This window comes from Eptatretus burgeri, chromosome 16 (assembly GCF_056783735.1).
Source record: "Eptatretus burgeri isolate ZD-2024b chromosome 16, Ebu_testis_v1, whole genome shotgun sequence".
Taxonomy (NCBI): domain Eukaryota; kingdom Metazoa; phylum Chordata; class Myxini; order Myxiniformes; family Myxinidae; genus Eptatretus; species Eptatretus burgeri.
The window spans coordinates 24,800,972-24,813,312 of NC_140976.1; the positions used below are offsets into that span (position 1 = coordinate 24,800,972).

The 12,341-nt window shown below is 49.9% G+C and overlaps 1 protein-coding gene across 5 annotated transcripts in view; it reads right to left on the reverse strand.

The window, feature by feature from the left end:
- The window catches only part of LOC147010725 (sodium/hydrogen exchanger 2-like), a 101,106-nt gene that overhangs the window by 15,480 nt on the left and 73,285 nt on the right, over nt 1-12,341 (reverse strand). For all 5 annotated transcript variants that reach the window (XM_085860431.1, XM_085860428.1, XM_085860429.1 and 2 more), the window contains one exon: nt 11,920-12,052. In XM_085860431.1, the coding sequence (XP_085716557.1) occupies nt 11,920-12,052 (133 nt within the window). The remainder of the gene's footprint in view (nt 1-11,919; nt 12,053-12,341) is intronic.

Genomic DNA, 12,341 nt, shown 5'->3' on the forward strand with positions numbered 1-12,341 from the left:
CCCCCCCCCCCGGCAGAGGGGCCTTACCACATTGCATATAACCTTCCCGGGGCCCATCCCGACATTTTTTGTTTCAGTGGTTCACTCCTATCTTTCACCTTTCAGGAGATTAGCGCGTGCAGACAAACAAACAAACAGACAAACAAAAACTTAAAATCATATGTTAGATATATTGTATACGGCATTGGCCCCATGTCAATCAGCTGAACTTGAAAAATTAACATTACGAAATCAGGTGATGACGTCCTAATTCGGAAACCGGAAGTCGGAAGTACAATTATTTTACATCGGGACACTCCCGGGTACATGTTCTGTCAGCATGTGGAGTTTGATGAGGATCAGTCCAGTACATTTCGCTTGCATAGGTCACAGACAAACACACTTTCATATATATATATATATATATATATATATATATATATATATATATATATATATATATATATATATATATATATACACATATATATATATACATATATATATATATATATATATATATATATATATATATATATATATATATATTTATAGACTTCTCCCATGCTCTTCTGGCCAAGGAAGCTGCATAAAGTGACCATGAAAGGATACCCAAGGTAAGCCCTTCACTGCTTCAGACCCTTCCCAGAGGTCTTCCACAGCTGTAAAGTCGTTTACACCCCCTTAGCTGCCGGACCAGTTTCATCGTTTGTTGGTATATCATCAGCAACAGCGCAGACAGAAATGGATACCAACGAGGCTTGCGAGCATGTGCCATGTGTAAACGTCAAAAGCAGTCAATATATAAATGAAAAACGAAGACCCACACACATCTCTCACCTGTGAATGGTGGGAATGACCAATTTACTCTCACCAAATCAATTAAACCCAGGTGGCTATGATTATATAAATATAAATAAATTGACTCCTCCCATGCTCTTCTATCTAAAAGAGCTGCATAAAGCAACCATGTAATGTTGTTTTCTGCAGCTACTTTGGCTTCACAAAAGACACAAACCGTGTGTGTGTGTGTGTGTGTGTGTGTGTGTGTGTGTGTGTGTGTGTCTGTGTGTGTGTGTGTGTGTGTGTGTGTGTGTGTGTGTGTGTGTGTGTCTGTGTGTGTGTGTGTGTGTGTTCGACGTAACTTTGTCTTGTCTAAGGACAACCATTATTCAAAGAAAGATGAAGGGATGGTGTCACATTATCATTTCTCGTGGTCATCTCTCCCTTAGTCACATCCTTTTACATTTTTTAAATGTTTTAGCACTTGTCATACACTCAAGTGGAAGAAAACGATACAGCAGTATCCCTCCAAAAACTTGCTGTTAGCTTGAATGAGCAAACTATCCTTCCAGCCAGTATTCTGCCATCCGTGTTCATCAATTTGGCATGGGAGAACATCGATAGATTAGAAGAGACAATGTCATAATTTGAGGGTCAATGTATAAAATGGGGCACATACTTGTCAACATACAGTTTGTCAGATAAGATTGCAAATGGTTTCAAAATGTTGGGAAAGGGTCCCTGGGACAAATTATTGATGAATGTTGCTTTTTGGGTGCACGATGTCTTTGAATAATTAAATGTAAGACTATATGATTGGAAGAACTTCATTTTGAGCAGCTTTGGGCGCTTATTTCTTTCACATTTGAAAGTTCATTGTGGCTATTATATTTATCATTGCTGCATCATTTTTATGCCATTATATGAAGAATTTAGTATCCTTGCCAACAAGAGAGAAAGCTTTGGTGAAAATACTTGCATACATTCTTTATACACCATAAACTGACAATGACCCTTTACATTTGGGTGAAAAATCTGGCAACCGGTGACCTTAGTGGTAGGGTTGGATCTTGATTGATAAAACAGAGAAGGCAAAGAGATTCACACTGCTGCCACACATTTTCCATCTCTATAGTGTAGCAGCATAGCAAACCTGTTGTGCATTTTGTGATACAAGCACCAAATTTGGCACAAATGTACATTAATATGTTGCGAACATTTTCAGATATTGGGCCACTTGAAATTCTCTCTTTATGTCCGCCATATTGGATTTCAAAATGGCCGCCACTTGAAATCTACATTTGCTATTATCTCTGGACGTAATGCAGCTATTGACTTGATTCTGGTATCTAAATGTATGTTTTTGGGGGCAAGGAATCCAATGGTACCATTTTCAACTTAATATTATCTATCACAGTCTGTTATATAATTTTATTTGGAAATTATCTTGGCAAATATTGGATTCAACACAATACTTTGAAAAGAATGTCTCAGTTCTGTAAATGTCTTAGGTATAATACTGACATGCTACATGGTCTAGTATTTGAGGCTAGGTGTACTGGTATCTGAGGCTAGGTATATACCGGTACTGAAGATACATGTGCATAAACAGTGTCATGTTAACAAGTTCAGCATTGCCACAAGTACATGTATGTTGTTGACTCATCGTCATGTGCAGTCCCCTTCACACACACAGAGGGCTGTGCACTGAAGGGCAGCCTTTTTTGCACTTGCAGCGCCTCACACACCCTTTCTTGCACTTGCAAGAAACCAGCTCAATGCAGCTGTGAGTTGCCTCAGTTAGCCTGGTCCAGTAAGGTGTGTACTGTCCTTCTCCAGTCCTTGACCAACACCTGTTGGTTGTTGGAGGGAGCTCTGGTGCTGGCAGCAGTATCTGACCCCACACATGTCCACCTTGATACACTGCCCTCTTGACATGTTCCTCCAGAGCTGCCTTCATTGGAGGGATGAGCTGCACATTGTTCTTCCTTGCGAAGAGTTTCCTCCTGGCCTTGTCAATGTCTGTGAATTTGCTGGTTCAATCATACAACAGGATCACGAACCTCTCGATGATGTGCATTGCATCGTCTGGTATGTCACGAGGTGCAGAGGACAGCAGCAGCAGCAGCAGCAGCAGCGCCTCAGTGAGTTCTGGCAGTACCGTCCAGACTGCCCACGCAGTCTTCTTGCCATGTCTATGAAAACTAGACATGGTGTCGCATCCAGTAAGAGCGTGGAACATTGGCAGTGCACGAGCCTTCTCTCGTCCCAATCCAGCTGCTATTTTGTGTGCTGCGAGGTATCGGAAACTCTGGCCTGTTCCGAATGCCAGCCACAGTTTGTCTTCTGGTTGCAACTCCTGTGCCAGGAACACTGCCAGCACCACAACATCGGTGTCTACAGTCCGGATGAGTATTGCATGGTGTCCATGCTGGACTGCGTGAGATGCATGCAGCAACATCCGACTGTCAGCTTCTTCATGGTTACATGGGGTGAGTGAGGTCAGATCTGGCAGTAGTGGCTTGCTGAGCACTGCCTCTCCATCAGTAATGACGAGTTTCTTGTCCTCCTAGTCAAACCATTCCATGAGAGCTGCTGAGAGGAACCTGAACAGCTCGGTCTTGTTGCTGTCCACTCGTAGGAAGTTCTGCCAGTTTCCTGGTATGGCTGCGGCAGCCACCACACGTCTCCGCACACCTTGTCCCTGCTTTGCACGTGTACTACCTTTCAGTGAATCAGCAAGGGAAGTATCCCAGATCAGATCCAGGCGTGACACTGTTTGCAGCTTCGTGGACATATATGGGATGAAGATCTGTTGTGCATACTCTTCAAAGGTCTTTGATGTAGCCGGCTTCAGCATCTGGACGATGGCTGCTCCATCAAGCATAATACAGGTCGTGACAGGAGTCTCTGTCTTTGCATCGGAGACTTCTTCCAAGCATGTGAGGAGATCACTCTTGGTACCAGTGCAGAGGCTTCCACCATCAGACAATGCAGGAGGACATGCCTGATTCTCGTGACAAAATAACTCCTCAAGGTTTCTATCCCTCGTCTGGCAGCCAATGTACAGGCGTGCGAATAGTTCACGGTCATTCTTGATGGAGGCAAGCTGTTGCTGACCTATGCTCTGGCTTCTTGGAGTGGAAGTGCTGAACACCTTCAGCTTCTTACGAGGAATGGGTGCGTCCACTGCCTTTGTTCTGTCCAACAGACACTCTCTGGTGAAAGCCTCGAACTGCTCTTGGCCAATCCTCTTGGCATTCCTCACGGTCTCCACAGCAGCAGGATCTGCGATCTCCTTTGTGTCCAGTTTGACTACATCCTGACTCTCCTCCTCGAATGGGTTGCCCATCTCCTCTATGACACCGACGAGAGAGCGAACATCTTTCACAAATGAGGCCTGTACACTTGGCGTCTGATCATGATGACGTGTGTCTGCTGTTTGCCGTCTCCAGTGTTGGTTCCCATCCTGGAATTCTTCGATCACCCTGGCAACTTCTGGTCCCGCAACCATCCAGCGACGTAGGGCACTAGGGTTGTCAGTGAGCCCAACTGCTCCACCGTCTCCTTTGATGCAGGCATTATTCTGCTCATGTGCCTGGTCAATCGGGATTGAAGAGAAAACCCTCTGTGTTTTCTGAAGGGTGAAGTGGCTTTCCCTGAATTTCCTGGCTACATCTGGGTGTTTGATGGTGAGTTCGGTCATGTCCTTCAGGTGCACTGGTATCCACCTAGCATAGTGGGTGTGATCCAGTGCATGGAACCAGGGGACCAGCTCTGTCAGAGCATTGAGGTACATCATTAACGATCCCTGCCTGAGAGAGCGCACATACACTAGAACCAACAGTTCTAGTTCCAGCACGGTTGCCCAGTAGTGAAACTGGGGGATGTCTTCTCCTCTCTGGCAACACCAGTCTTCAAACTCCGGAAGGTCCTCTGCATCACTGGTTTCTCCCAGACAGTAGTGGTTGTAGGCATGGTGTTGCAGGATGAACAGTGCTGCTGCAGTCACTTGATGTGCTCTTCTTGTGCGCAAGACATGGGATGCTCGCAGGAATGAGTCTGCTGTCCCTGCTGTCGCAATCTCGGCTTGCACAAGTGCTTGCACCCAGGTCAGGTATGGGAGCATGTGCCACAACAGCGCGTCGCTGCGTCCACTTTCCGCCGGTACTCCAGGGGCCTCTGTCTGGCCATCCCCCAGGCAGATGCCAGGCCCATCCCCATCTCCTTGAGATTATGGTCAACCTGCTGCAACCACGAGGCATGTGGTCGGCCCACTGGCCTCCTCCACTCATGAGACTCCCTCGCTGAGAGAATCTGGTGAGCAGGATCAGCATCAGGAAAACGAGCTTCATGTCCATACAGCCGCAACTGACGCTCACGGACTATGCCGGTAACAAATCTCATCCGAGTCTCTCTCAGCAACCGCTCGTTGGACACAAAATCCGACCAGCGATAGCCAAGGATTCTCCGAAGAGACCTGGTACCAAAGGAATTAAGTCTCCGTCTCAGATCCTTGGTCAGAGTCCAAGTCTCGCATCCATAGAGCAAGACTGGAAGTACCAAGGACCTGAAGACTAGGACTTTCGTCCTCCCGCACAAGTACCGGCAGCGCCACACCCCATGATTATGTGAATCCTTGACTCCCCAGGCCCGATTGAGACGTCTGCTGACCTCTGGCACAGCCAGCCGAGACATGAATATCACTGCCAAGGTAAGTGAATCTCTCTGTGACCTCAACACCCTCAACACAAACAGGTACAGACAAGACAGCAGCATCCAAGATGTCACCGAAAGCCTGGATCTTAGTTTTGACCCAAGAAACCCGTAATCCCAGCGGCTCCGACTCCTCTTTCAGCACATCGAGGGCCCCCAAAAGGATGTCTAAAGTCTCCGCAAAGATGACTGCATCATCTGCAAAATCAAGGTCCGAGATCTTGACATTCCCAAACGATGCACCGCAGCTTGATCTCTCCGACATCCTCCCTAAAATCCAGTCCATACAAGTGCTGAAAAGCATGGGGGCCAGTACACACCCCTGACGAACTCCAGTAACAACTGAAAATAAGTCAGAGATGGTACCACCACACTTCACAGCACTCTCAGTACCAGAGTAGAGTTCAGACATCAGATCGATCAGTTTTGGTGGCACCCCACGAAGACCAAGAATCCTCCAGAGGACATCCCGATTCACTGAATCGAACGCTTTACAGAGATCAACATAGGCTGCAAGCAGCCCCAGCCGAAACTCTCGTCTGCGTTCGGTGAGGACACGAAGAGCAAGGATACGGTCAATCGTTGACCTCTTTGGTGTAAAGCCTGACTGCTCTGGACGCTGGTGCTCAAGCAGATGGTGGCAAACCCTATCAAGAATTATCCGAGCAAAGACTTTGCCGGGCACTGGGAGCAGCGTCACCCCTCGGTAGTTGTTGCAGTCTTGGCAATCACCCTTCCCTTTCCAGAGAGGGACAGCAAGGCCCCTCTTCCAGTCAGTTGGGATGATGCCTGTGTTCCAGGCAGAGCACAAAACTGCATGCAACGACACAAGTGCAGCATTTCCACCAGCCTTGAGAAGTTCAGCATGGATGTCACAGATCCCTGGAGCTTTGCCCCGTTTCAACTGGTTCACCGCAGCCCGTGTTTCCACAAGCGTAGGTGGACCACAGTTGATTCGAGGGTCAGCAACAGGGATTGTAACACCCTTGATGTCCAACTCGACAGCTGGGGGATCAGCCTGGTACAACCGCTCAAAGTAACCGGCCCAGCGGGCCTTCACTTCAGACTCCTCTGTCAAGAGCCTACCACTCTCTGCTCGAACTGCAGTGCTCTGAGGGATGGGCTTGGATGAACGCAATGCACGAATTCCCCTGTAAGCGGGACGAGAATCACCTGTCCACAGGTGATGCTCTACCCCCTCACAGATTCCTCGCACATAGGCCTCCTTGTCCACCCTCAGTGCACGTACAGTTTTACGCCTCAGCTCCCTGAACAGCTCAGCTCTGCCATTCAGCCTGGCCCTGCGACTCTGGTCAATGGTATCCAGTGTCCCTTGAGAGACAAAATTCTTCTTTGCCCTGCGGTGAGCTCCAAGACATCCACCGGCAACATCAAGGACGGTGGTCTTGAAGGCACTCCACAACTCTTCAGGACCCCCCAAAGCACCCAGACCCCCCAAGTGTCCACTCAGCCTGTTCGCAAACTCCTCAGCTACTCTCTCATCCCTGAGCTTGCTAACATCCAGCCTAGGCTGGGATGGTACCATTCTCCAGGATTTAAGGTGCAGCTTTGGAGTTGCTACAACAAGCCTGTGGTCAGTATTGAGAAACTGAGCACTCCGGTAGACCCTGCAGTTCTGGATCATCCTCCAACGACCGTCAATGAGGACATGGCCAATCTCCTTTGCCACACCGCCAGCGTTGGAATACCAAGTGCAGCGATGAGCTTGTGGGCGCTGAAACCATGAACCAGCCACCCTAAGTCGATGACTTCTTGCAAAATCAAGGAACTTAGTGCTATTCTGGTTCATAGTTCCTGACCCATGGGGACCAACACACACCTCATAACCATCCCTATCAGTTCCAGTCGATGCATTGAAATCCCCCAAGACTAGAAGTGTATCTCGTCTGGGGCACTGATCAACTACAGACTCGAGCGTGGCGTAGCATGCATCCTTCACGGTGAGATCACTCGCCTCAGTCGGAGCATAAACAGAGACCAGGGAAATGACACCTAAGGAGTGAGAATCCTTAATCTCATAATATGCCCGTTGACCGGTGTTACCTCAATTATAATTGGGGTCAGCTTATTGGACACAGCTACAGCAACTCCTTGGGTATGGTAACCATCAGAGCGACCAGACCAATAGTAGGTGTAACCACCCACCATTATCTCGCCGCAATCCGGTCTCCGAACCTCAGAGAGAGCTGCAATCCCGATGTCCAAACGCTTGAGCTCAGATGATAACAGAGACAGATGATCATCCTCTCTTAGGGATAGGACATTCCAGGCACCCACCCGAAGGGACCACCTCAGGTTAACCCAAGGAGACCGCCGTCTGGTGGACGATGTGCTGTACTGAAGTGGGAGATGCTTAGCAGGCAGACACGAGCGGAAGGACAGTCGAGCCGAGCAATGTTGTACAAATGCGAGCGCGGGCGTACTCTGCCCGGCGGCTCCCCTTTATTCTGTATTCGGCACACTCACGAGCCGGGCGACTCCAGCATTACTACGACGCCTCAGACGGCGCGCACACCCTATATCCCTTGCAGATACGATAACCACCATGACCACTCCTCCAATCATCACGCCCATCATGCATCATCATCATGCCCCTCCCCGTGGGCCCGCAGACTACACCACACTCCTCCCTCCTAAAAGTATGATTATTAAATGACCACCAATATAAGAAGCATTATAAGGACTTCGGTATAACAATCATGAAAATAAAATGAAAAATAGCGAAGTATAATAGCACACCACATCATATAATGTGTCGATGCGAGCGAGTGGAGCAGCAAAATGAGAAGCACAGCAGCACTACGCAGCAAAAACGCCCCCAGGCAGCCCATGCTGACATGCCCCCCCCCCGAGGTCGTGACGACCTTTCGAGCCAACCTCCCCCGGCACCATCAAATGCCTCTGGCCCACTAACCCAGGCAGACCCGACGTAGATAAACATTCTGAGGCCGGAAGCCCGCCGTCTGGAAGCCGTGGCGCCAGCCTTGATCGACCTTGGCCGGGGGTGCTGAACAGCGCCGCTGGCTGCATGCATCTAATGCGCCAAAACAACTCATGCACCACAATCAGTTGAGACGCCAACGCCCGTCCCAACGGCCTTGAGCGAACACAGAGAGTTGCGCTCGCAATCAGAGGTGGGGGTAACGCCGACCAGGGCACCAGTCTTGGTTCCGAGTCGATCTCCGAGACCCACACGGCAGCTAGACGGGAGCAACTCCATTTAACCCACACTGCAATCATAGGCTCGTTATAAATCACTACGAACATTATTCGAAGTATTGCAAACTCATTTTTCCGTACAGCGCGCTTTTTTGATAAAATCCCAGCACCTGACAAAGCAATTACCTGCGGCCCGGGACAATGGACGGCCAACCCAACCTTTTTATTCGCCACCACCGCTCCTGAAGCCCCCACATCACATTGATCATAATACAACTCCCATTGACTGATCTCCGCCACATCCACTTTTACACGAGAACTGCTGGCATTTATTTCAACAACGTTAAACTGCATCACTAGAGCAAGGAAAAACACATATGCCATGAACAACAACCCACAACCCACATCACGAGTCCGTTTCTTGGTTGCCGACTTGATGTTGCGACTCGCGACTCCCTCTAACGCCACGGGCTCACCGCCACCTGTTGAAGCTGCCTGAACAACACCGATGCGCATTGCCTCACGAACCCTGCCGAAGCGCGGGAACTCATCGCGAGAGCTGATATGGCTCTCGCCGCTCCTGGAGCGCACATCACCGCCGCAGGCAGCAACGAACGGTGGCTCCCGCTGCATCGACGCGGCCCCCGCCGCCAGAGCCTCGCCCTCGGTACTCGACGAAGGTCTCGAAGAGAGCACTGGCACATCAGGAGGCACGAACCGGAACCCGTTCTGACCCAAAAGGGTCCGGCTCGCCGGGTCCGGCTCCTGCTCCGGCTCGCCGGCATCGTCATGCCCTGGCTGCAGGCTGATCTCCAGGTCACTGGGGTCCCGCTGCGGTGCCCCTTCGCTCCCGGTGCGACCGTGCTGCGGTGCCCCTTCGCTCCCGGTGCGACCGTGCTGCGGTGCGCGCCCTCGTCCCGCACCGCTAGGAGCGCGAGCACCCTGCGGCACTTGAGCCATCGCGCGGACTCCGGGCTGCGCGACCTGCGGCACTTGCGCGGTCACCGCGTGGCCCTCGGGATTAGCCGCCATGCTCCAGCTGGAGCTACTCATCACGTCTTGGCCAGCAATGGCTTGGCCACAAAAGTGTGCCAGTGCTCGCCCACGACCCGCGCCGCAGACCGTGCGCATGGCCGTGCGTGCCTGGCCCATCGCGATGACTCCTAGACCATCTGCTGTGCCCCGACCATCGAGACCTCGGACATTCTCCAGAGCTTGCGCGACGTCCCACGCCGCGTTAGAGCCGAAACGCGTGTCCTCGACAAAACGAACAGGAAAATGAACCAAACGAACGAACATTGCCCACTCGACGTGGCCGAAGTCGATTCCGACGAAGGCGGGCACGCGTACGTTTGCCGTGCATCGACTCTCTGCCATGTTCGCGCCGGCGAGACCTTTGGCTCCGTAGCTTGGAACCGCACGGGTCATTTGCCACCCTTACACACGCCGATCCGCAGATCCTCGTTCGCCAATTGTGCTGTACTGAAGTGGGAGATGCTTAGCAGGCAGACACGAGCGGAAGGACAGTCGAGCCGAGCTGTGTTGTACAAATGCGAGCGCGGGCGTACTCTGCCCGGCGGCTCCCCTTTATTCCGTATTCGGCACACTCACGAGCCGGGCGACTCCAGTATTACTACGACGCCTCAGACAGCGCGCACACCCTATATCCCTTGCAGATACGATAACCACCACGACCACTCCTCCAATCATCACGCCCATCATGCATCATCATCATGCCCCTCCCCGTGGGCCCGCAGACTACACCACAGACGACACCTCAGCACCACTCCGACACACTCTCCCGCAATCTGACCCAGGGATGTTACCCCGTGGTTTCCCTCCTATCATCAAAGATTGGGGGTCCCGAAGGCTTTGCCCCAATCCCGTCATCCGGTGAGCTGCCCTGCGAAGGGAAGCTGCACAGGAGGTACTCCCACGGAGTGGGTTTTCAGATTTTTTTGCGTTTTTGCGTTTTGCGGAATGAAGGGTTTTACGGTGGCCGGAGTGCAAATCCTGCCACCAACCTCCTCATAAAAAAGTAACCCAACTGCAGGAGGAAGTCCGCAGACACAGTTGGGCACTAGATATGGATGGCAGTTGGCTCACAATGAGCTCCTCCGCCCTTTGACAGGTTTTGTTTTTAATCCTGCTGGGTGTCCATATCCAAACACCCTCCTCACCAGAAAACCTGGTGGGGGAGACGGTTTAGTCGCCGACAACCCGACCATGGAACAGGTTAGTACAGGTTTACATGGTACCTGTAGCAGGTCACAGATCAAACCTGACCTGACATATGACATATTGCACCCAACCACTCCCTTTCAGCCCCCAAAAACATACATTTAGATACCAGAATCAAGTCAATAGCTGCATTACGTTCAGAGATAATAGCAAATGTAGATTTCAAGTGGCGGCCAATTTGAAATCCAATATGGCGGACATAAAGAGAGAATTTCAAGTGGCCCAATATCTGAAAATGTTCGCAAGATATTACTATACATTTGTGCCAAATTTGGTGCTTGTATCACAAAATGCACAATTCTTTTGAATCTTTGGGCTAATCCGCCCCACTACTATGGACCCTATCATTGCTAAGAATCACAATTTGCCTTGCTCCCTCTGACTGATACCGATGACTAACAATTTGGGGTCTGGCTCAAGGGCTATTTAACTAGTATTAGTACATTAAACGAAGCTGATGTCACTGCATTGATTTTAAAATTATACTATCCTATCCTACTCTCTAAAATAAGGCAATTCTCTATGTGTGTACGTCTGATATTTATGGAATCAAAAATGGCTGAACCAATCTCGACCAAGTTTTGCATACATGCTTAAGGTACTCAGCCTCGGGTCATGGACACAACAGAACCCCCACTCATGCCTGCCGCGATGATGTGGGAGACGATTTACAATTTTCGCCCATAAACGTGGCACAGTGCAAGTGGTTTACTGACTCCTGCTGGAGAGAGGGGAATTACTAACCAGGGCACAAAATATATTTCCCCCACCACTCCCCTCCCCATCCCCCACTGCTCCCAGAAGGAGCGGTTATTTCTCGTATGTACATACATGATTCATTTACATGGTGTCTTTTTTTTTTCATTTGACTTCCACGAACTCCTGAAGCACTGTACCGAATGAGTTGAAAACTGGTGGTTGTACTTGGGAGGAGGTGTGGAGGGGGTGCAAGTGCACGGAGAGGTTTAATAGCCCCGGTGATAAAGGATCCAAAAAGTCTGTCCTATTTCTTATCCTTACCCGCCTTGGTGGCTTGTACATGCTTCGGCCGAGTAGACGATGGACGTTTTCCTCCTCACCCTGCAGATCTTCACGTTCATGATGCCAGGAGAGTACCTCTTCACTCCCAGCTGGTGCTCCCTCTTGCAGAAACCTGTAAGCAGAATGATGGTGACAATAATTATGCTTTTAAGAAATTCGATTTTGACAACAAATGGTCAACATTCTCAGAGAAATAAATATCAATGAATGAGGAAAGGTATTTCCGGAGTGGAGAAAATGTCAGGGGTTACTTATAAAGGCCTAGTTGCACTTTGATAAGCTTCATTTATTGGACAGTAAAGAAGGATGCTTGGCTTCATTCAATGGGTCAGTGAATCCAGACTTGGTGCACTCTATCAGCAAGGCCATATACAGTACACCATTGGGAAGGAACCTGCATA